The 22,288-nt window shown below is 55.6% G+C and overlaps 7 protein-coding genes across 7 annotated transcripts; 4 read left to right on the top strand and 3 right to left on the bottom strand.

Moving 5' to 3' along the window:
- Positions 1-357: 357 nt before the first annotated feature.
- PHACADRAFT_25102 (uncharacterized protein) lies at positions 358-2,486 on the bottom strand (the record flags this gene model as incomplete). The annotated part of the gene is made up of 7 exons (XM_007391233.1): positions 358-692; positions 746-1,722; positions 1,774-1,782; positions 1,841-1,925; positions 1,988-2,059; positions 2,116-2,243; positions 2,302-2,486. The coding sequence occupies 7 exons, from the start codon at positions 2,484-2,486 to the stop codon at positions 358-360; spliced, it is 1,791 nt and encodes a 596-aa protein (XP_007391295.1).
- An 891-nt stretch (positions 2,487-3,377) lies between these two features.
- PHACADRAFT_249089 (uncharacterized protein) lies at positions 3,378-8,333 on the bottom strand. The gene is made up of 5 exons (XM_007391480.1): positions 7,462-8,333; positions 4,959-6,913; positions 4,411-4,898; positions 4,135-4,356; positions 3,378-4,085 (listed from the first exon to the last, which is right to left on the bottom strand). Exons 1-5 carry the CDS (start codon positions 7,959-7,961, stop codon positions 3,603-3,605), a joined length of 3,648 nt encoding a protein of 1,215 aa, XP_007391542.1. The 5' UTR covers positions 7,962-8,333; the 3' UTR covers positions 3,378-3,602.
- Positions 8,334-8,422: 89 nt separating this feature from the next.
- Positions 8,423-11,111, top strand: PHACADRAFT_249088 (uncharacterized protein). The gene is made up of 4 exons (XM_007391479.1): positions 8,423-10,400; positions 10,479-10,752; positions 10,825-10,829; positions 10,912-11,111. The coding sequence occupies exon 1, from the start codon at positions 8,645-8,647 to the stop codon at positions 10,145-10,147; it is 1,503 nt and encodes a 500-aa protein (XP_007391541.1). The 5' UTR covers positions 8,423-8,644; the 3' UTR covers positions 10,148-10,400; positions 10,479-10,752; positions 10,825-10,829; positions 10,912-11,111.
- Positions 11,112-12,924: 1,813 nt separating this feature from the next.
- PHACADRAFT_249086 (uncharacterized protein) lies at positions 12,925-14,005 on the top strand. The gene is made up of 9 exons (XM_007391478.1): positions 12,925-13,061; positions 13,121-13,136; positions 13,188-13,267; positions 13,324-13,337; positions 13,392-13,497; positions 13,558-13,587; positions 13,645-13,679; positions 13,733-13,809; positions 13,886-14,005. The coding sequence occupies exons 1-9, from the start codon at positions 12,967-12,969 to the stop codon at positions 13,913-13,915; spliced, it is 483 nt and encodes a 160-aa protein (XP_007391540.1). The 5' UTR covers positions 12,925-12,966; the 3' UTR covers positions 13,916-14,005.
- Positions 14,006-14,770: 765 nt separating this feature from the next.
- On the top strand, positions 14,771-15,091 carry PHACADRAFT_191257 (uncharacterized protein; the record flags this gene model as incomplete). The annotated part of the gene is made up of 4 exons (XM_007391477.1): positions 14,771-14,794; positions 14,845-14,883; positions 14,935-15,010; positions 15,066-15,091. 4 exons carry the CDS (start codon positions 14,771-14,773, stop codon positions 15,089-15,091), a joined length of 165 nt encoding a protein of 54 aa, XP_007391539.1.
- Positions 15,092-15,804: 713 nt separating this feature from the next.
- PHACADRAFT_249085 (uncharacterized protein) lies at positions 15,805-16,464 on the bottom strand (the record flags this gene model as incomplete). The annotated part of the gene is made up of 1 exon (XM_007391476.1): positions 15,805-16,464. A coding segment is annotated over exon 1 (287 nt), but the record flags the coding sequence as incomplete, so codon positions are not given.
- Positions 16,465-20,682: 4,218 nt separating this feature from the next.
- Positions 20,683-22,132, top strand: PHACADRAFT_191256 (uncharacterized protein; the record flags this gene model as incomplete). The annotated part of the gene is made up of 5 exons (XM_007391475.1): positions 20,683-20,812; positions 20,878-21,052; positions 21,108-21,277; positions 21,864-21,946; positions 21,998-22,132. The coding sequence occupies 5 exons, from the start codon at positions 20,683-20,685 to the stop codon at positions 22,130-22,132; spliced, it is 693 nt and encodes a 230-aa protein (XP_007391537.1).
- Between the last annotated feature and the right edge of the window lie 156 nt (positions 22,133-22,288).

The raw sequence follows: 22,288 nt of genomic DNA, 5'->3' as shown, positions 1-22,288 counted from the left end.
GCGAAAGCTTACGATATTTACGTGCAGCCAAAAATCAAGGTTTCCGTTTTGGACCCGTGTCGCTCGCCACCCTTCGTTACCCCGAGGCGACGCTTCGGAGTTGTCGCGCCTTGAGCTTAAGTACTGAAATCCTAATAAGCTGCATTGGGATTGTATCTCTGGAGCGATAGTTGCAGCTCGTGCGAACCGAGGTACGGAGAGCGGGTAGAGTACTTGTAGCCCGCATTCTTGGACAAAAGCGCATATGACATCCACGCAGTCCACATCCCCTAAAATAAAGATACGAATAGACAGACGGCCCAATTAATGACACTGCTTAGCTATTATCCAAAGCACAGCCTGCGGTGACCACATGCTTTACCGTGTGGGCCCGGGCTCCTCACCGTCGTCGGGCTCGGACCGCTCACCGGCGAGGTCCGTCCTGTCGACCGCATTTTGCTTGTTACCGAGGTAGTAGTTCGGCATGACGAGCGCGCACAGGATCGGGAGCACGGCAATGCACGTCGCAGCAATACAGAGGACCTTCATCGTATCGTCGTACGCGCCAATGACGCCCTCGCGTATCGGGTTCCCGCGCGGATACTCCGTCACCGACGTGATGCTCCCGAAGAGCTCGGCACGCTGCGCGTCGGACAGCTGCGGCAGGTGTTTCGCGAGTTGCTTGGGCATTGTGTTCGTCCAGACCGCGCCGGCTGTAAGCAGAGGTTTTAGTGAGAGCAAAGGCTCCGCACGAAGGTGGACGTACCAATCGCGGTGCCGACGCTGCCGCCAATCTCGGTCCAGAGCAGGACAACGGCTGTGATGATGGCGACATCGGCGTGCGTGACGGACGCCTGCGCACCGACCTGCGACGTGGCGGCAGCGATGCCGCCTCCAAAGCCCTGGAGGATCTGCGTCCAGACAACCTCGGCATCAGACGCGTTAGCGCCACGCGAGTGGATCATCAGGCCCGCGCCGAGCAGGCGGATGCAGAGGCCGACGACAAGAAGCCACTTGTAGCGGTGCATAAAACGCATGAGGATGCCAGCAAGAATGCCAAACACCGTCAGAGCGACGGTCTGCGTCGAGGTGAAGTACGTGACGTTGATGAGCGGCCAGGGCTTGACGACGAGGATGAAAGAATATAGGTAGGTGTTCGTGAGGTAGAAGGAGACAAAGTCGAAGAAGCCAATCCAGGTCGCGCCGATGAATGCACGGTTCCTGAGGAAGCGCGGCGGCATGATCGGGCGCTTTGCGAAGCGGGTGTCCCAGACGATGAAGACAAAGAGGAGGACGATACCAATGACGAGCATCGCAATCATCGAGGCATTGTCCCAGCCGCCCTTGGCAGTCTGGCTGAGCGTCAGAGGGAGAAGAATGAGGGCGACGGACGCGCCGAGAAGGGTGAGTCCAACGAGATCGAGCTGCTCGGAGAAGTTCCAGACACGCTGCCAGAGGTTGTCGCCGACGAACGCTGTCGACGGTGGAGTGAGGCCGAGCCGCTTTGCCTTGCGCTCGGCCCAGCAGAGAGTGACGATGAGCGGCGCTAGTGAAGCGGGGATAAGAATGGCGAACATGCCGTAGCCCCATCGCCACGTCGAGTGCTCGAGCACGCCAGTCGAAACGTTCGCGCCAATGAAGGCGTTGATGATGAACGGCGCCGAGGTCAAAGCTGACACGAGACCACGCCATTCGAGCGTGGTAATGTCGGCAATGATGATCTGGGTGAGCAACTGCAGGCCGCTATGGAGAACATGAGACTCTCGATAGTGAGTAAGCGAACCGCAAACTCACGTGTATCCGCTATAAACAGTGACCCGTCACTTGAGGTGAATCTCGTGACATGATGGAAAGAACGTACACCGCGTAGAGAATGATACCGACGGCAATGGCGCCGACACTGTGCGCAGAGGCAATGACGATGTAGCCAAGAACGTAGAAGAGGACTGGAAAACGTATTAGGCACGGCACGCGTGACGACAAATTTAAACAAGAAGCCACTACTCACGGACGGCGATGTAGGCAGTACCGCGTGATGTGGTGTCGGCAAGCTTCGCCATGACAGGCTTACCACATGCAACTGTCCGCAGCCTGTCAGTTGGAATTCAATTGACCATCACGGCGCAGAAAACATACTGATGATCGACTGAGCGACCTGAATGGTTGATATCAGACTGTGCTCCTCGAACGTGGAGGCAGCATAGGCCAGGTAGGTGTACGTCGTCGAACCATCTAGCGAATAGATGTACGACGCCAGCGCAAGACTGCATCCCGCGAGATGAGCAGAATGGTACAAATGCGGTGCAAGAGGAGTACACGTACCCGATGAAGAGAAACCACTTCGAGTACTTGCCGTAAACCTTTTCTGCCGCTTCAACGGTCTTGACACCGACTTGTGCCTCGTCTGTATCCGCGAGCACGAAAGAGCCGGCGTGGCGCGGATGCGCGCCCTCCCATCGCGGTTTGTCGCTTTGGTCTGAACCGGTGTCTTTCCTGACGAGCTCCATGGCGGTTCCAGCGGGGCAATGGCGGGAGAACGGCAAACATAATTCCGTGTGAGCTCTTCGTTTTTATGTCTTCCGGACCCTGCAAAATATACCGCACCAAGTGAGCGGTAGAAGACCCCACCGCATGCAAGAGATCAAATTCTGTGGAATATCACCTAATTCTTGAATCTTATCTGATACCGGCCGAGATCTAATCGACTTCGACCTTATCAGATAAAAAGGGCGCCTATAATCGCCGAGCTTTCTCTCGCTCTTATCTCCCGTGTACTCCTCGGCAGCGAGAAGAACGTGAGACGGACCCGCAGAGCTCTAGAACCACAGGCGAGCGCTCGAGAATAAGCCTTCAGTTGCCCCTCTTGCTCCTGAAATCAAAAGTTGACAGGAAGGTTTCTTGTTCAGGGCCAACTCATCCAAGTCCAAGAGGCGCTAGCTAGCGAATTCGATATCTCCATTCCTTGCCAGGAGTTTGCCAGGAATGAACCTAACGGTAACGAGAGGTTAGGCCGCAGCCGCTATGCTTGGAGGACCGTTGTGAGCAGAACATGTGCGCGACAGCGATCGCACCACTTTCCTTGCTCCATGCGTGCCTGGCCCTGCACCTCCTGGGGTTTATGGCCGTGCCAATTTGCGAACGTCGGACCCGGACCCATTACGGAAGAGGCTGAAACACGGTGATCGGACACGCGCAACTTTGAGCAGGTGACGTCGTCTCCGAGGCTAGAAGTCCGAAACACTCAAGCGTAGCATGTCTACATCTTGGCAAAGAGGGTAACATCCCCGCACCTGACCACCGCCACTTTCCTACAGATTTCGTCAGTGCAGAGCAAGCAGACGCACCTAACTAGAAGACAAGCGAACCAGAGGCAGCCTCAAACGTCCCTCTTGAGGGTGGTCGCGAACACGATATATCCATCTATTATTATCACCTACGAAAAATTCCCTTAAAGTAGTACGCTACAAGGTATGGTAGTACACGAGAAAGTAAAATGCTACAGCCACATGCGGGTATGGTCCATGAACGATGATAGGATGTTTATGTGAAAGAAAGAAAAAAAAAGAAAACCGAGTTACCGTAAACGAGGAATAAGATAGAGGTAGTCGAAACGACGGCGACGCTCAGATGAGGCCCTGTTCGGTGTAAAACTGGTAGGCATGGCTCAAGAGCACCTTTTCGTACTCGAACCAGTGCGCCTCGGTCTCGTGCTTGACCAGGTGGCGTTGGCCCGAGTCGACGGCCTTGACCTGGACGCGGAACGCGGCAGACACGGGGCGGTGGTCGGAGACGTTCGGCTCCCAGCGGCGGTAGTGCAGCTGGTGGACCCGCGACGGCTCGCGCGAGCGCCACAGGACGCGGTCGCACCACGCGGGCACGCGCCGCTTCTCGGACGTGTCGTATTCGTCCGACCGCCGGTCGTACTTGTACGTCGGCGCGAAGTGGAGCGGGCCCTCCATGAAGGTGCGCAGCCGGAAGCCGCGGTTGAGCTTCATCTCCTTCAGGAGCTGGTCTTGCGCCATCAGGTGCTGGAAGTTCCCAGCCTTGACGTCAGCGACGGCGGCGTCGCGGCGGAGGTCGATGCGGTAGTTCATGTCGCCATTCAGCTGTGCACGGGGTTAGCCAAAGGAGCTAGCTTCAGTGGCAGCGACGTACGAAAACGATCTCGTGGTCGAGGACCATCGACCCGTCTCCCCCGTTGATGAACGCGACTGGCTCCTCCAACATGCTGACCTCAGAAGCGAACAGCTCCCTGTCCTCCAAGAAGGCGGCTATGTCTGCGTTCCGCTGGCGCACGTGCGATTGGCCGGCCGCAAGATGACAATTGATGAAGCAGATTGAAGTATCGTCAACGACAAAGCGACAGATGATGCCGCCCTAAAACACTCGTGAATGATCTGGACATCCATCAAGCTTGAGATCAAAACACACCTTATTGCCATACCGCCCACCCATCCCGCGTTTGACAGTAGTGAGGGCGGCGTGCCGGAGCGACGGCCGCAGGGTATCTTTGACGAATATACAAGAGAACAGGCCGACGAGGTTCTCGGTGTGGATGACGTAGTACGGGGAGTCCGCGGGCAGCGCGAGGCGCACGGACTGCACGAGCTTGTCGTACCACTTCTTGTACGACGTCGTCACCCGCTGCGAGAGCGCGCCTTCGGGGTTGCGGTTCTTGCCGCCGAGGAGCACGGTCTTGGCCGCCATCTTGCGGCTCTCGAGGTCGATGAGCTCCTGAAGGCCGAACGCGATGATGTCGGGCGCGTCGACGCTCGTGAGCACCTCGTGCAGGAAGTTGACGTTCTCGGGTGCGCCCACGAGCGCGTCGGGCTTCTGCGAGTCCAGGTTCCAGGAGACGACGAGCACGTTGAGGTCGCGGAAGGAGCTGAACTCGTGCTCGCGCTTCATGAGCTCCTGGTCTGCCAGAGAATGAGTCCAGCCATCCTTTCAAACAAGAACGTGTGAGCAGCGCAGCGCACCTATCCAGTCCGCACCCAGCAGCCCATCCCAGAAGCGTATCCGCTCGTCCCGTCCCACGCTGTACACCGCCAGCTTGCCCAGCTTCTGTATGCTCCAGGTGTCGATGGCGAGCCTGAGGACGGGCAGGCCCTGGTGCGCCATCCAGCGGTTCGTCATGACCCACGGCTTGAGCGTGACGTCGAACGCCGCGATCATGCCGTTGCGCGCCCCGGCCCAGAGCCGGTCGTTCACGCCCTCGAGAGACAAGATGTCCGACGTCGAGACCTTGACGACCTCGTCGCACGCCGGCACGCCGTCCTCGGTGTCGAGCGCCCAGATGCTGACGTTGCCGCCCTCGTGGCCGAGGAAGACGCGGTGCGGCTGCGTCGGCAGGACCGTGCCCGACGTGACCGCGCCGAGGTGCTCGGGCGGCAGCAGCGACTTGCCCGCCGTGCCGGGCGTGAAGACGTCGTACACGCGCACGATCGGCCCGCGCGACGTGCTCGCCGTGTTCGAGTTCGTCGAGTCCCGCGTCGACGCCCACAGCCGGCCCGCGAGCACCTTCGCGAACTCCTGCCGGTCCGCGACGCGCACGACGCGCGCGGGCGTGTGCGCGAGCAGGACGTCCGCCTCGCCCTGCGCCTCGGGCACGAACACGAGCGCCTTGCCCGTCTCGTCCAGCGTGACCATCGCCTGGCCGTACCGGAAGATGTGCGTCACCGCGTGCGAGTGGATCGCGAGCTTCATGCCGCAGACGACGCCCGCCTGGATGTCGAGCTCGAACAGGTGCCCGTCCTTCGTGCCGATCCAGAGGAACCGGCCGTGGTCCGTCTCCTTGTGCGAGGCGCGGAACTCGATGCTCGTGATCTTGAAGTCCTTCATCTTCGTCTCCATCCCCAGCGCCCGCGCATCCAGATCGTGGACGGGCGTGTCGGCATGCGACAGGTCGTATATCCTGATGTGATGTCCTTGCGCAGAGGCTACGGTGAACCCCGTCGCAACCGCGATTCCGACGTACGCCGGGATGTAGATGTTCGAGTCCGAGAACACATGGGCGCCAAGCACAGGCGGCCGCCGCGAGGCGCGGCTCGCATCGGGAAGTAGCTCGACCTTCACTTTCAACTCCTCTTCCTCTTCGTCGCTAGAAGAACCGGACCCAGGCGGCGGCCGACGCGCAGGTGGAAGCTTCTCGCCCGGGGCGATGGTACGCGTGGGCGGTGGCAGGTGCGTGCCAAACGTCTTGCGCTCTGATGGCGGTGCCGGCTGAGTAGACTCCCTCTGTGCAGGCGGCGACGCAGTGGGCGGCCCGTCTACAGGCGAATCCTGTAATAGGTCGACCGCAGGGGAACTGGTCCGCGGGGGGACCTCAGGGGGAACGTTGAGCGAGCGATGTCGAGGCGGAGGCGGGACACGACGCGTAAGGGAATCGTCTGGCGAGTGTGCGGGCGACTGTGCAGTGCCTCTCCGCGCGGGTAATGGTGGTGGTGTGCAAGAGGTGCTCGGAGTACTGGACTGTACACTCGCCAGGGATGATTGGCGGGAGGTTGGAGTGCTGCTCTTCGGACGCGGTGGCGGCGGCGGCGGCGGTGGGGGAAGATGTGTTATTGGCTTCAGTGGAGAGCTCACCACACTCGTGTAGTACCCGTCACTCCCAGATGAAGTTGAAGACAAAGTCCCAAGGCTCTCGGACGATGCAGACCTATCGTGCTCGGGTGATGGATTCCGACTTGAGGCAGCCCCGTTTCTACGGTGAGGTAGCGGCGGAGGGCGAGACGAAGGAGCTTCCTCTCCGTCAAACGGGCCGTCCAACTGGATGAGGGGTGTCGATGCGTACGGCGGGATGCTGAGTGGGAGGGAGTGCCGTGGTGTGCGTTGGGCATCGACCCGTGCGCTGGGGTCATTTGTAAGGACGCTAGCCCCAGAGTGAGATGCTATGCGGGGCGTGGGATTTCGAGGCGCAGTTGGTACCGCGTTCCTGGGGGACAGATGTCAGCGAAGCGTCTCGATAACAGCTACAGCGCCCCGGAAAACATCCATCGGACACCTGTGGGGACAGCCATCCCTGAGGAGATGGCCCAGAAACGAACAAGGAAATCTTCCGATGATCCCAGGCACTGGTATATAATAACTCGAAATCGCCGTGCAGCCTCAGGGAACCGCCCCCAACCATTTACAGCCAGCCAAAGCAGCCCGTTGGCGAACTGATGCAGCATCCGGCCGCCGAATACGCTCTCTGCATCAGCTTCGAAGCCCGCGCAGGATAGATATCTCGTCACAGAAGCTTCGTTGCAGAGCTTGTTGCAGAAACGGCATTCCAGCAGACGCCAATTCGAAGAGCCCTGCAAGATCATCGTGCGAGCAAGCGTTCGAGACGCGAACAGTTGCTCTGAAGATTTTGGACTTGTGCGACAAACCATTGCGGCCGCCCTGCAACGACCTGTGGAAGCTATCCGTTCTTCAACTCCGCCCACCCACAGCCACCCGGACATCCAAAGACAAGCCGATATAAGGAAGAGGGCTCACCCGAACTTGCTGATCAAGGAAGCAATCCCAGACTCCTTTGATGCAGGAGACAGGTCCCTTGAAGGCGCAGGGCTGGGAGGAGGAGGGGGCTTCCGGTGTAACAGGGCAACTCTGTTGGGCGGCGCGGTGTGTGTGGGCGACGGCGGCTCGCTCCTCATTGGCACAGGGTACACGTGCGGACTGCTAGTGGCAGAGGGCGCCGGAGAGCTTCCCTTTGAGCTCCTGGGAGGGGGCGGGGGCGGCTGCTTCTTCTTGAGGTCTGAAGACGAAGAGGCGGACCGCAGTGAATGCGGACTGCTAGGAGGCCGCTCGTCCGGAATGGACATGGCGCGGGGTCTTGGACTGCCCGAGTCCGGGGTGAGGAGGTCCTGAGACATGGAGAGTCTGTTGAGAGAGGTTGTCGAGGACGACTCGACCGCGAGCTTCTCGAACTTGGAGCGGAGGCTGCTGACCGCGGGGGCGGGGGTCTCCTCGACCTGAGGGGGGGGTTCGGAAAGCATGTGTGCTGCGTGTGAGACGACCGGCGACCACGAGAATTGCTCTGCTCGAGCGGGCAGACGTTAAATTATGCGACAAGATGAAGAGGGCGGGCAACGAGCGAAAACGGGCTGGTCGTTGTGGGCCGATGTCTGCTTTCTGCCCGCGCGGATGAATTCATTGGCGCTTAAATACCCACGTGGACCAGACGCTGCTGGGCTCGGCGCCGTGCAGATGCGTACTGGGAGTCTGGGAGGCTTACCGCGGTATCGCGCCCAGTCGCGTCCTGCACAAATTGACACTCCGCTGATGACTTTTTCCGGAAAGAGACGCAGCGAAAGCTTTTCCTCGCACCAGTTTCTGCCCCTGTGTAACGTACGCACAACAACTCTCCCTCGTATCCTGACGCATTCACCACAGAGATTTTTCAGTCTGGGAGTATATGATTCTATGGAGGACGTTCGCCCGGACCAACCTCACGTCTCCCAAGTCCCTACCGAGGGCTTCTCCGTTGGTTCGCGTACGATGCAAGTCCACCACTCCTAGACTTGCCAAGGCCGTCCAAAGCCTCTCGTCCTCTCTCAGGAAACGGCTAGTTGATGACCGACACCTTGAGGCACTGGACTACTTCTATCTCTTCATGAAGAAAAGGAAATTAAGCCCCGAGGGACGCTTCGAGGCGTATTGGCGGAGCATCCGACTCTTCATGGTTCACGGCCAGCTTCGCGCCGCGTACAGCTTGTACAGCCGGATGCAGGACGAAGGTTACATACCGCCCCAGCAGATTCAGGCCAGCATGGTCGTTCTCTACAAGCTTTCGACCGGAAACTCAACCTGGTCTCTGACTGGAGCGGCGGAGAAGGCCTTTGCTCAGGAGTCGTTTGATGAGGAAGAGTTTCGATATCTGTTGCGCATCATCTCCTCTGTGACGCGACTTCCGCCGGCTGTGTACGACGACCTCATCCAGCTCTTCATCAAGTCCCGTGGAAAGGAGAATTACACGCTGTCATCCAAGACCGAGTCACTGCTAGCGTATATACGTACTCGACGTGAGCGGATGGGGGAGGTACGGGAGACCAACTTTCCCGCGGAAGAGGGGCCTCTTGCAGACCGCACGACGGCGCACGAACAGGAGCTCAAAATGCTCCTCAACATGGCCAAGAAAGACCCTGAGATCGCACCTATCATCCACTCGACCATTCGCAGGATGCGCCACAACGACGAAGCGCACGGCCGCACTCTCTACAACATCATGATGTCTGCTCTGGCGGACAGGCGGCGATACGCCGACGTCTTCTCCGTGTACAACATGATGATCCGTGGTGACAAGTCTATCCTTCCCAACGCATACACGTTCGGCATCCTCTTCCGCCTCGCCAGCCGCTTTTCTGGGCCGCGCACGATCCACAGCCGCAAGACCAAGGCGCCCAAGGACGTCCCCACCATGCGCGCCCTCTTCCGCGACATGGTCTACTGCCACCGGATCCAGACGGGCAAAGACGTGACGTCTCGGACTCCAGCGATCAACGGCTCGCTTATGAACAAGATCCTGCGGACATTCATCGAGGCTGGGGACTTCGCCGCCGCGTACGTCGCCCTACGAAGCTACGCCGTCTTCAAGATCCCCGTCTTGCTCGCGACGTACCGTGCCGTCATCGGCGCCATCATGCAGCGCCTGCGGCACGAGCACCCGTACGTGCACCTGTGGAACGACCCCGGCCGGTTCTGGTCCTACCGCTTCCTGGGCTCGCCGCCCACGGTCCCAGAGGAGATCAACGTCGGCGTCATGGACGGCGTGCTCAAGTTCGGCACCAAGGCCGCCCTCCAGCTCGACCCCATCGAGCTCTACAGCGACGTGTACCTGCAGTACATCGCCGACGCCGTGAGCCACTACGTCGCCACCAAGGACGACCGCGACATCCCCGAGCTCACGTACAGGAAGGTCTGGAACGCGCGGCGCAAGCACCCCTCCTACCGCATGCCCACCGCCGTGTCCCTCCTCGGCCTCGTGCACAGCCCCGTGGACGTGTGGAGCACCCAGCCGCTGCTGCGCATCCTCAACCGCGCCATCTTCGCCAGCCGCCCCAGCCGCTTCCTGCCCGACGCCAGGATCGTGTCTGTGGAGATCCGGAACGCGCGCACAGAGATGCTGCCCGCGTTCGCACCGCCCTCGAAGGAATCTCAGAAGGCCCGGCTGCTCAACATGTAAATACAATAAACCAACCACCACCCATTGTTTTCGCATTCCACAAGACCGCGCGTTCCAAGCATCAAGAGTCGTCCGAGTCGCCCTCCGTGCCGGGCGTCTTTCCTGCCTCCACCAGCGCGTCTCGGAGGGCGACGTCCATCCCCGTGCGCCGCATCTTGTACTTGCTCACGCGGAGCCGGCCTTGTCGCGTCAGCTCCTCGAACGTGCCGTCCGTCCTGCTGCACCCGCTGAACGCAGCGACCGCGTCGCGCACCTGCACCACAACCCCCTGTCAGCCATACACACACACTACACACATACACAACACCGCGCCAACTCAGCCCTTACTCACGTCATCGGAAAACGCCGCCCACTCCTCGCACGACACCGCCTCGACCCCTGCGCCCGCGAACGTCCCGAGGTAGCACCACCACCCGTCCACGCGCGCGACGAGCGCGTTCGTGCGCCGCGTCAGCTTGGGGTACGACGCCTCCGTCCAGCTGCCCTTGCGCGACCGGCGGTCGTTCGGGCGCACGATGGTGCACCCACCGGATTGGTGCGCGTCGCCGTCGCCGCCGCCGTCCCAGACTGCGTCGGGTCCGACCTGGACGACGCTCGTCCTGCCCCTGTGTTATAACACACACGTCGCTTTTAAAAAAAAAACTGGACTCTCCAAATGCAACCGTTGCTCTGCTCACAGTTTCTATGCCGTTTGTCCGAGTGTTATCTGTGCTGACTTCCTGCGGAGAGGGGGAGGGGGGACGGAGACGGAGACGTCTGCTCACCTCTTTGGCGGCGTTGAGACACCTCTTTGGACTCGCGTCGGCCGTGAACGGTACCGGGCCTTGCTCGTCAGACGCCGCTCCGTGGACGGCTGCCACTGCGGAGCTAGGCAGCACTGCGCCACGGCCGGCCGCATTAATGGCAGTGACGTTCGCACCACTTTGCTCCGAGAGCTGCCTTTCGAGCTCTGCATTCTTGGCCTGCGAGAAAAACGTCAGATCGCGGAGATTGCGCGTTACGTGGCTCCGCTCATGGTTTACTGCACCTTCTCCTGTTCGAGCTCTTGTCGCAGCCGCGTGAGTTCGTCGTCCTGTGGTTGCATCTCTCACTCTCTCTGTCCTGAGCGGATCCTCGGCTGCCGAGGGAGGGCTCTGGAGCCTCCAGCATCGCTGCAGCTCTTGATATAGGTTTTTGGGGCCATTCAAGAGGTGCGCAAAGCTTATACAGCGGCACGAGGCAGGCGGTTCGTTTCCCTTTTGAACAAAGTTTCTCCCATGCCGCATACAGACCCAGGCTCCTCGCCGTCTGCATCGAACTGAACCCTATCTACCCCAAAGACAGTAGCGGCTGTCGTTCAGACCCAGTCTGTGTTTACTGCCGTTCGCGGATGCTGCCACTGGCAGTCCCGACCGCGGTCGCATAAATGCGGAAGGCGCGGACATTGTGGCGTTTGTTGGCGGAGGTACCGCTCTCTCTAACCCCGGCCGGCGACGCTCGGCTCCTTCCTCCCGCGGCGGGTTCGCACGTTCGCTCGTCGTGAATGCGCGTATCACAACCCGCGTCTGGACGCGACCGTGTGGTTCCCTCGCCGTCGCACATGGTACCGTGGCCTCGAGACCGCAGGCTCCGCGATGAGCGTCATCATTCTCGGCCGTCGAGGCACTGTTCTACGACAGCCTGGCTGTGATCCGAACATTCGGCCTCAAGGATTACCTTTAGAGTTTCGCTGGGCTCTGTATGGGCCGCCACTGCCGCTGTATCACGGAGGCTCAGCAATTAGATGCAGTCACACCTTTGGTGCTGTGTCTAATGATGTTCGGGGTCGTCTCGAACTGCTAGTCTCTTTGCTCTGGGCCGGATTCATCTGTAATTATTCCACGCCAGTGAGAGACCAAGAAGCTGAATTGACAGATGCTCCCTGCATAGAGACCGTTCTTGCAAATGCTAGGACGGTGTAGAAGCTTGCCTCGACTGCAAGTCTCGACCCTTGAGAACGGCTTCTAGTCGTTCTTAACGGCGTCCTGGACGAGGCTAGGCCTAGACAGATGCTGGAGGTATGATACATGTCTCTACACGAACGCATCTTGATGTTCGTTCCAGTTGCTATCCAGACTTCACCGCCGCACATTCTCCCGCGTTGCAGCAGGCAACAGGCTGTATAAGGCTATAACAAGCTTTTCAGGCACGAGCGGGGTCTTCAATTTCATCCGCAAGCCGTTGCGTGAGACACACCCTCCGCTATCACTCTTGATCATCTTTGTTGATGACAGCATCGCCCGCGTCTAGTCCTCACTTTGCAATGCCGCGCTCGCCGCTCCCTCGCAGCACTATCCTCGCTGAGACGACGGCTAGCAGCATGATATCCGTCCAGGCGAAGGCGCATGGTGCTCACGACAGACTCCCACACGCGCCGCTGCGGTCTGTCAGACGAGAGCGACAGGTGTGGGGAAGCCCTGGACGGTGGCGGCGGCAAGCCGCCAAACACTCCCTCGGTAGCCCGCCGCCCGGATATGCATTTTCTCTCGGGGATTTCACGTTCGCCAGGTGCCGCACGCGAAGGCCAGGCTGCTCTTCCGGCACGTTCCCTGCCGCGTTCGAGTTTCTGATGCTCACTAGTACCGTGCGGCCGACTTGGCTGCAGGCTATGAGAGCGAGCGATGCCACTGATGGAATGGCATCTCGTGCCGCTCGACGAGTCGGCGCACGTTCTGTGCATCTCACCTGGACCGTTGCTCCGCAAATAGCTGGTGGAAATGGTATAAAAGCTGCCCCGGGGCATCAGTGAATCGCCAGCTCTGAGCCCTCCAGACGAACACGCCTCCTCTCCATCGACAGCCATGGCCTACTCTCGCATCTTCACCGCCCTCGTCGCTTCTGCCATCGTGTTCGCCGGTGTCAATGCCGAGTCGCACACCGTTACCTTCGTCAATAAGTGAGTCTTGTATGGCCTCTTCTTGATGTTCCGAAATGCTGACAGACGAACGCACCTAGCTGTGGATTCGGAACTGTGAGGTCCCTGTGTCGGCAGCGGCGACCTGGGCTTACTCTTGTTTTGTAGCCCCTACTCAAGGCCAACGGTCAAACGCTTTCGACCGGTGGTTCCGTCACTTTCGGCGGGTCCCTAATCTCTGCTATTGCGTACGCCTCCCTTTTTCTAGCAGATCTATACCACTTGTCTAACTGACGGCACGTAGATTCCTGCAGACGGGTTCGTGCGCTTCGGACTTTCATGATAATGCACAGGTGCTTACCCAATCTGCAGGCTCTTGCGGAGACAACGGTGAGGGTTGCACACTCATCGAGACCACCCTGGTCAACCCTACAAGCCCTGGCTCCGGCTCAAGCACAGACATCTCGCTCATCCCCCCGTACGCCCATGTCTTTTTTCCTTGGTATGTCTTCCCGAAGAGCTGACAGCCCCCTTTCAGGCACTCTTTCTCCGTGACCTCCGGCTTCGGGTACGTCGCATAGACTCTTGAAATGATGTATTCCAGCCGACTAAACATGTTTTGCAGATACTTTGACGGCTGCGATGGCGCCGGAGCGGACTGTGAGTGCACAATACACTGTCGTTCGATGTCTACGAATTCACCGCTGCCACAGGCACCGATGCCAACTGCCCGGATGCGTTCCACACCTCTGGCCAGACCGGCGTCCAAGTTGCGTGCCAGTCCGATAACGTAAGCCGTCCCCTCGACTCCTCCTTTTTGCTCCCGGACACAGTTTCTGAGAAATTTTTGTCTCTCAACTTTTCAGGTCAACCTCGCCATCACGTTCTGCGACTGAGAGCTAGTCTTTCTTGGCTTCTGTTGTTTGCTTCGTACTGGTTACTCTGAGGAAATGACAAAGGGAATAAATCGGTGCTTTGCATAAACGTCCAGATGACTGCTTGCCAAGTTACATCACCGGCATCCGCCTCACGTTCCATGTTAGGATCACATCTCGCCCATCCCCGGGGGGTATACGGGGGGATTCTAACTACTGGTGATCTCCTCGAGTCTTGCTAGGGCCTCGAGAATAATTTATCAAATAATTACTGTGCGGCTATCGCTACCTAGTCTTGAGGGGTCGCCGCTCGTTGCCAGCCGGCGCTCTCGCCTACTCGACGCCACGAAGTCGTCGGCCGCCTCCGGGATCTCCCTATCTCAGCCATGTTGCTTACCGTCGACGCCTCGCCACCACGCCTCGCCAAGGTGGACCATCGCGACTGGCGGACAAGCGTTTTGCATGGTCCAACTGGTAACTCATTGACGGCCATGATTCCGGCGGAACTCTGACACTCGAGGACGCCGCATTTTCAACGTCGTTCCCCACTGCTTCCGACGCCGCCTTCGCTCAGACTCAAGTTCCGACCTCGAAGAGAGAGAAGAGCACGCCGAATAACAACTGGAGAGCGAAGAATCAATTTTTAGCCTCGACGGCGGCAGTAAGGGCCCAGGAACTGTTATCCAATATGTTCCAGCATCACGGAGTGCGTTCTCATCCCCAGCGCGTGCGAAGTAGACGTCAAGGAGGTAGCGGGGCGCGAGCTCCTGGGAGAAATCATTCTCCGCGAGTGCTAACTTGCTTCTCCGTGTGTAACCCACACAGTCTCCTGGGACAGGCGGGTGAAGACCTAGTGTCTTCTTATGGTACCTCAAGATGGACGCTGAACAGATACGGCGGGTATGAGAAACTAATTTATGAGACAGACCCTGCTAACCATTCTGCAGTAGACCATCTCGCGATCGACGCTGCAGTCCTTCCAGACCGTGGTACTCCATCTCGAAGTCCAAGCCAAGCACACAACTGACCTTGTCCATCAGATTTCCACCCACGCCGTGCCCTACGCTCACGCTCTGCTCAATGAAGTGGTGCAATGGAACCCTGTTACCTCGCTGAGTGCGTATTGAAGCCTTTTGACTGCGCCGCCGTCGCCACTGACACGGCCAAACAGATCTAGCGCACGTCTTGGTGCGATGACTATACAAGCCGACGCAAGCCACCGACACCTGTCGGGTTTCGGTAAATTTTAACCTCCCTGGGCCTGGTGCGTGCACGCCGGGCGCCTTGAACGAGAAATGTCCGATCCTGACCACCGCCCCTCATGGAGTACGCCAGTAAGGAAGGCAGCGGGCTAGTAAGTGTGGACCTTTATGAGATGAGCAGTACATTTGACGCGATAAAACGTGCAATTGAGTGCAGAATGCGCTCCCAGGTATAGACATAGGCGTGTCCGTGCATCGCATCTATCTAACGTCTGTCACAGGCTATAGGCCCCAAGAATACTGGTCACCTTGAGTCCAAAACACCTTTGGGCGTAAGGACCACTCTGCAGCTCAGTGTGGCATCAGACTTTTAGTGAATCTCTTGTAATGTTAAATATATCCATGTACAATCTGAAAACCATTCTATTACACCAAACCATTTCAAATCCCTAGCAAGAGTATATATAGATTGGTGGTGTTTTTGAATCTGGCCAACTTTAGTCAAGATTGTAGGGTTTATATAGTTTGCATAACATATATATATATATATATATATATATATATATATTGTATAGTTATATAATACCATATAGTTTGCAGCATCTATGCATGGCTTATAAGACTGAGCAAGCATGATGTTCATGAGAATTTGGCTACACAGGCTCTGCTTTCATGCATACCAAATGCTAATGTTTTACACAAATAAACTTCAATTGACTTTACTATTAATAGCTACTAAGAAACATTCTTGCTGTCAGTGATGACAATGAGCAGATACTAGCAAGCTGAGCCATAAGCTCCTGTCTCCATTACCGTACACCAACTGGCAGAACATGCACTGCAGTGCATGCTCCTCAAAGACTGGCTCGGGGATGCCACTCCCAAACCCACTTCCACCTCCACTCCCACCCCCACCACCCCCATTCCCATTCCCATACACACTCAGTGTGTCCATGTCTATGTCCATGACCACTCACTGGCCTTAGCGTGGCAAAATAGTCCACGTGCAGTGCAGAGGCTGCGCATCTGCAGCAGGGGCTGGCCTTCTGAGCACAAGCACACAGGCAGTGGGCCTTCGAAGGGGGGCATGCACATCTGTGGCAGGGGCTGGCCCTTGGGGAAGCTGAGCGCACGCAGCAGGCACACAAGTGTGAACAGCGGTGACTCACTTTGCACAGCTGCGATGCTGATGCCAGCACCGGCAAGGACAGGCAAGATGAGGCAGGGCCTGCTCATGGTGAGCAGCGCGAAGCACTCTTCGAGGGACATGTGAACGTGCAGCGAGAGCACGTGTGAGGACAGGCCTGCCTCCAAAGCGGCAGCGATGGTGTTGTATGAGAAGTGCAGCAAGGGCGAGCACATGCTCTGCTGGTGCAGCAGCTCAGTCATGAGTGTGAAAATCAATTTAGGAGGAGGAGGAGAGACTTACAGAGACGAATGGCAGGGGCAAACAAGCTTGGGCACTTGTGCAGGCCTGAACAGCTGGGATGGGCTGCTGGCCGCTGCTGCTACTGCTACTAGGGTGGGTGCTGGCAGGTGTGATGTGGCAGATGATGGTGCGACAAGTGAGACAGTGGACTAAGGGAAAAAAAAAAGATAAAAAAAGTATGGAGCACTACACACCTGGATGACGACATACCCCAATGAGCAGACCCGTCCTCTCGGGCAGAAACTTGTCGTCCAGCCAGTGTGATGTATGGAGTGCCAGGAGGCAGTGAGGTGTGATGGAATAGACATCGGGTGAGCGTGGGCATATTGGACGAGGCTGTATTCAGCGCACATCCGCAGAGAAGGGCCAGAGAGGTGGAGCGAGGTCGCATTCAGCACACGTCCATGAGGAAGGGCCGGAGAGCTTGGACAAGGCTGCATTCAGCACATGTCCATGAAGGAGGGCCAGAGATATGGGACGTGGCTGCATTCAGCACACGTCCACGGATGAGGAGCACGGAGGCAGGTGGTGAATGTGGTTCAAGACCGAGCGTCGTAGCGCCAAGTTGGGGTCAGTAAGGTACAAACATGAGTAAACAGCGTGCGTACGAGCCGCCGGTAAACACGAGCTCGAAAATCGAAACAAAAATTCAGTGTCGAGTGCGTACTTTATTGCTAATTTACTCACCATGTCTGCTGATCGCATATAATTGCGCCCTTTTATATGCTGCACCTGCAGCTACTGATTTTTCCGTCTGTCTAGGATCGGGTTGCAATCTGACATAGCTGTAGCAAAGCATGTGAGCCTCTATACTGTAGCATCCATAATGTGTATACGTACGTTGTATGAGAATGTTCTGCCGCGCCACAATTTCATTAACATATATTTATGTGCTCATTATTATTTCCTTGTTACGAACCCGGGGCAAACTTGCCCTCCTTATACATGGCACAATCGCATATAAACGTTTATAATCCTAATCAGGGCGCCCGTGAAGAACCGATGCCCTACGCGAGCATATCAGCAAATACCGTTCGCACTCACAAGCCGCAAGCCAGCTTACTTGCTCTAAGCCTGCCCAGACCACGACGATCGGAGGTAGTGATTCTAAGAATAGATCAGATAGAATGCTTCCTTACACCTAGGTCAGGTGCTGCCATCCATGCATGAGTCAGAGGGATATCTCAAACCTTGGCCGGTCCATAGGGGCGAGTCTTTCCTCTCCCACACAGCTGGTCTTTGTAAGATTTTTCTTTTGCCTTAATTCCGTTGATTATGTCCCACCGCCTGTCTTGACGAGGCCGGACAGTAACAGTGGGGGCATCATTTTGGTTGTCACTCTGGGCTGTTAAGAAGTTTCCAGATAGGTTGCTCTCTATGTTGGGAACTTATCATGATGATGCATGAGCACAAAAAAGTTCATAAGCAGAAGGCGTTAATCACTGACTAGCTTGGAAGGTTACTCGGGAGCATCGACCTCCATCGACACATGTGCTTGGACAGCTCCATGCGGAGGAGTTGCGGATGGCCACATTTCATTGATTGATCCAGACGGCTTAGTAGTGGGTTCTTATCGTTATTAAGAGTCTGAGTGCATAGCAATTCATGATGGAAGGACATCGACCATGCGTAGTTCTGGAGCTGTGCGATTGACAATGTAAACGGGGAAGTCGTACTCATTGTTATTGTTATTAGCAAAAAAATCGACACCTGATCTAGCCTGGACAGCTCTGGTAAACCTAGTCTGGCATGCAAAGGTAATCTTTCTGGGAACAAGTTTACCATAGTAGATAGAGCACCTGTATGCTATGAAGGTTGCTATTGGACAAAAAAAATGAATTTGGAGCTGGCGCAGTCTGTACATACAGTTTGGCGGACAAAAGTGTGCAAACGTGTGTGATTGTGCACGAAAGTGCACGAACGTACACAATTGTGCATGCCGCTGAGCTTTGGTTTTCATTATGCCCTGCTTTGAGATTGGCGATGGTGCTAATGTGTGTGCGTTTGTGTGTGTTCGTGCATTCATTTTATTGTTCAGTTTGGTGTAAGTTAGCAATTGGCTCTCATTTTTGTGATTATGCATCTCATTCGAATCGTCGAGTGCACGAAAGTGCGCGAAAGTGCGAGAAGGCGCACGAAGGTGCACGAAGATAAACACCTAGCCAAAATGAAACTGTGACAAAATGAATATGTAGCTCATCAGATGCACACTTTCGTGCACGATGGCACACATTAGTGACCAAACGTGCATCATCACGCACGAACATGCACGAAAGTGCACAAACACGGATGCAAAATCCTAGACGCACATCGAAAACAAAACTTTGCAGCCAGTGCAAAGGTGCGAATTTATTTTTGTCCAATAACACCCTTGATAGTATGCTTTACCAGCCTCATCAGTCTGGTATCAATTACCAATTATACCATTCAGGTGAGGTTGGCAAAGGCTGGCAAGGCATTGCCAGCGAGCGCCAGCATTTGCTTTACCACTCGAAATAAACTATTTGATATTCAAATATGTTTGGTGGGGATTGGCCTTAGTGGTTGCAGATGAAAATCAAAAATAAAAAGATGATATATTTCTGAATCTACATAGAGTACACATGTGCAGACAGATAACACAGACACATGACAATGGCATCGAAAGGGTCGAAACGGCCGCACGCACAAGGCTCCCAATGACAAGCGGCTATTGCAACGGCTGTGCGGTCGTACGCGTCGTGCAGGGATTACAATCTGGACAGGGCAAGGATGTAAGCATTAACAGACACATGAAGGCTTGTATGCTGTGGTAAATACCGTGGGTGGATGCTGCAGATTGCGAAGCGCTGCGCGCATTGGTGCCAGTGTGCGCAACAAGTACAGGCAGCTGAGTGCTGAGTATAAACACCATGAGCATGGCAATATGAAGGGCTAAACTGCACCACTGACATACTGTGCGCTAGAAGTTATACTGATGCGCAACATAATGTGCGCGCAGATGTGTGGGAATGGTTTGCCGATTGAGTGGATGGATGAGCCTAGCATGAGGCAGTGTCTATCGAAGACGTGTGAGTGAGAGAAGTGAGCACATATATGCAGGTTGCGCACTGTATGTGGGTTTACGCGAGTGAGATGATGGGGACCCGAGCCACAAAAGCGTGCAGGCAATGAGGTGGATGAGCTTCGCATGTTCGGGGCGCTGTCTAACGCTCGTCTCACAACTCGGACTGCACGGAGGAGCGAGAGTCGGCGCCATGGCCACTGTGCACGCAGTCAGTCAACTGCATCGTCAGTGGAGATACTGGGGCAGCAAACCGAGTACACACATACCTAGTCAATGTATATTCAGCCCAGCAATCACATATTCTACACACCGTATTGAAGAGGGAGAAGACAGAGATGGAGGGATAGAGGCGTCCACCTGGTGATACCCAAGGTGCAGTGGTGGAGAAGAAGTAAGGGGCGCAGAGTGGCAAGGACCTTCTATAAGTAGTGAGACTAAAAAGGAAACGCAGCGAAAATGAGTTTAGGGGAGGTCAGAGGACACTTGTGTTTGCTCGCGGACAGTCGACATAAATGCAGTGGACGTGTCTCGAAAGGCAGCGCACGTGACGTCACGTCACAACCAAGATCTGGGTGAGTTGGCCATGCTATATCTAATGACGTTGAGATGGGAGTTGGCTTACAATGCTATAACGGCATGCATTGAGATTGCAACGCAATATCAGCCTGGTATCGCCTGTTCTTGCATTGCCAGCGTCCATCAGACTGCTGGGCGCTTGTTCAGTAACCCATCCCTGACCTACGACCGATTATTTTGCTGATGGTAGAGATAGCTACTAGCAAGTTAGAGATCTAGAAAATGTGAGAGGTTTTAATTCTGACCCAGGCCGTAGTCGCAGAAACGGCTGGCGTCGGAGATGGGACACTAGTCCCTGCATGCGAGCCTACAGGTGCATACCTATGCCACATCCTTGTGCTGGCGCTAGTGTTGCCACGGCTTGACTGCTTAGCCGCTAGTCGTTGCAGTCAAGCCATGTGGCAGCCAAGCCAAGTCGCTGATTGGCTCTTGGCTGTTACGCGGCTTAACTGCGGCTTGGCGCGACTCGGCGGTGGCTTGCAGTCAGGTCCAGTTGTCCCAAAAAGGCAAACACCGCGTCACCTTGCTTGCCACTATGCCTCCTCGCAACCATGGAAAGAAGAGAGCTGCCGAGACCCCTCAGAAGACACCTAAGAGGCAAAAGGTGGCCTCTAAGCATGTTGAGTTTGACAATGGAGCTGTTATGACCCAGTTTAGGCTGTCTGGTGCGCTTTTTTTGAGCTTTTGTGCAGTTTGATGTTGTCTGCTGATAACATCTTGAATTCTGTAGGTGAATTCTCATCTGAGGATGCTGTCCAAGGTTCCCCAGCAAAGAAGAGAGGTGGTAGGAAAGGTCCAGGAGTTCAGGATGTTGCTGAAGGAGAGGTGCTCATGGCATTCACGTTGCCCCGGAGAGGTCGTGCCAATCACCAGCACAATCCAAGTGGGGAGAGCTTGATAGACAAGTGCGTGGTGACCAATACTGCAAATTGCTATGCTCTAATGTTTGGATCTTTGTAGATCTGTTCCAGTTGCTGATAGTCGTGAATATATCAACATTGATATTGCAGACGACTCTGAAGACTCGCCTACTAGTCCAACGCCAGCTGCAGGCTCTTCACGTGATCTCCTGCCTGCTCCTGCCACCCCAACTCGCAAGCCAGCAGGCCCTCCCAATTCACCTGTTGCCGGTCAGCGTCAGAAATCGCCTTATGGGTCTGCAGGCAACAGACAAGGCAAGCAAGCTAAGGATGTCTGGCCCTTTATTGAAACAGATGAGAATGGACGCAAGAAATGCAAGTTTTGCTTGTATGAATTTCTTTCAGCTATTTCTTTGCACTTATTTCTAAAAAAAACTCGCCAGGTTTATGCATGAACAGAATCCTCATCACCATGTGTCCACCTGGACTACTGCAGGCACAGACAACCCCCGAAAGCACTTCCGAGATGCTCATCTTGACGAGTGGGTGGAGGCGTGCGATAAGGCGCAAGTCAAAATCACAGCGAAGTGTGCTACGGCACAAGTCAAAGCCTGGAGGCAACGTTAACGTGGACAACCAGATGTTGCACAAGCAGATAACAGCCGGCCACAGTTCACCAAGGAGCTATTTGTGGATTACATTACTGAGTGAATTGTTGCTGACGATCAGGTGTGCTTTAAATTTACATTTTATTGTGCTTTAAATCTGAATAAATATTTGCAGCCTTTACGTGTCATTGAAAATCCACAGCTTTGCAATATCTTTCTTTTGCTTTGTTCTGAGCTGCATGAGAAAGATATTCCTGGGCGGACCACTATCCGAACACGAGTTGGTGAGGTTTTCGAAGAGTATCTCAAGGAGCTTAGCCAGGATATGAAGGTAAGTGGCGAAAAAATTACAAAAAAATTCTGCTCTAATTCCTAATTATAGAATGCAGTTGGCAGCATATCCTTCACAATGGATATGTGGACTGACCCATTCTTATCGCTGTACATGGCGGTTACTGCACATTGGCTGCAGCTTGTTCTTGAAGATCGTGGTAACGGACTTCAGCTGCAGCTTTGACTTTGTGCAGATCTTATTGGCTTTCATCGTGTCCCCTCCAGACACACCAGTGAGCATCTTGCGGCTGCATTCCTTTATATCCTGGACCGTATCAAGATCACAAACAAGGTACAGCCATTTTAACAACTTAAAATGATTAAACCACTTACTATCCTT

This window comes from Phanerochaete carnosa (assembly GCF_000300595.1).
Source record: "Phanerochaete carnosa HHB-10118-sp unplaced genomic scaffold PHACAscaffold_2, whole genome shotgun sequence".
NCBI classification, from domain to species: Eukaryota; Fungi; Basidiomycota; class Agaricomycetes; order Polyporales; family Phanerochaetaceae; genus Phanerochaete; species Phanerochaete carnosa.
Note: the sequence above shows the minus strand (reverse complement) of the source record. Positions and strands in the feature narration are given on the sequence as shown.

Bases quoted from the DNA above. Each gene is read 5' to 3' on its own strand.
- PHACADRAFT_249089 (XM_007391480.1), bottom strand. From the start codon at position 7,961: ATGCTTTCCGAACCCCCCCCTCAGGTCGAGGAGACCCCCGCCCCCGCG. The intron at 4,899-4,958 runs GTGCGCTGCGCT...ATTCTCTGGCAG, and splicing joins GCTGGGTGCGGACTGGATAG to ACCAGGAGCTCATGAAGCGC. The intron at 4,086-4,134 runs GTACGTCGCTGC...CCCCGTGCACAG, and splicing joins TCGACCACGAGATCGTTTTC to CTGAATGGCGACATGAACTA.
- PHACADRAFT_249088 (XM_007391479.1), top strand. From the start codon at position 8,645: ATGGTTCACGGCCAGCTTCGCGCCGCGTACAGCTTGTACAGCCGGATG.
- PHACADRAFT_249086 (XM_007391478.1), top strand. From the start codon at position 12,967: ATGGCCTACTCTCGCATCTTCACCGCCCTCGTCGCTTCTGCCATCGTG. The intron at 13,680-13,732 runs GTGAGTGCACAA...CCGCTGCCACAG, and splicing joins CGATGGCGCCGGAGCGGACT to GCACCGATGCCAACTGCCCG. The intron at 13,810-13,885 runs GTAAGCCGTCCC...TCAACTTTTCAG, and splicing joins TTGCGTGCCAGTCCGATAAC to GTCAACCTCGCCATCACGTT.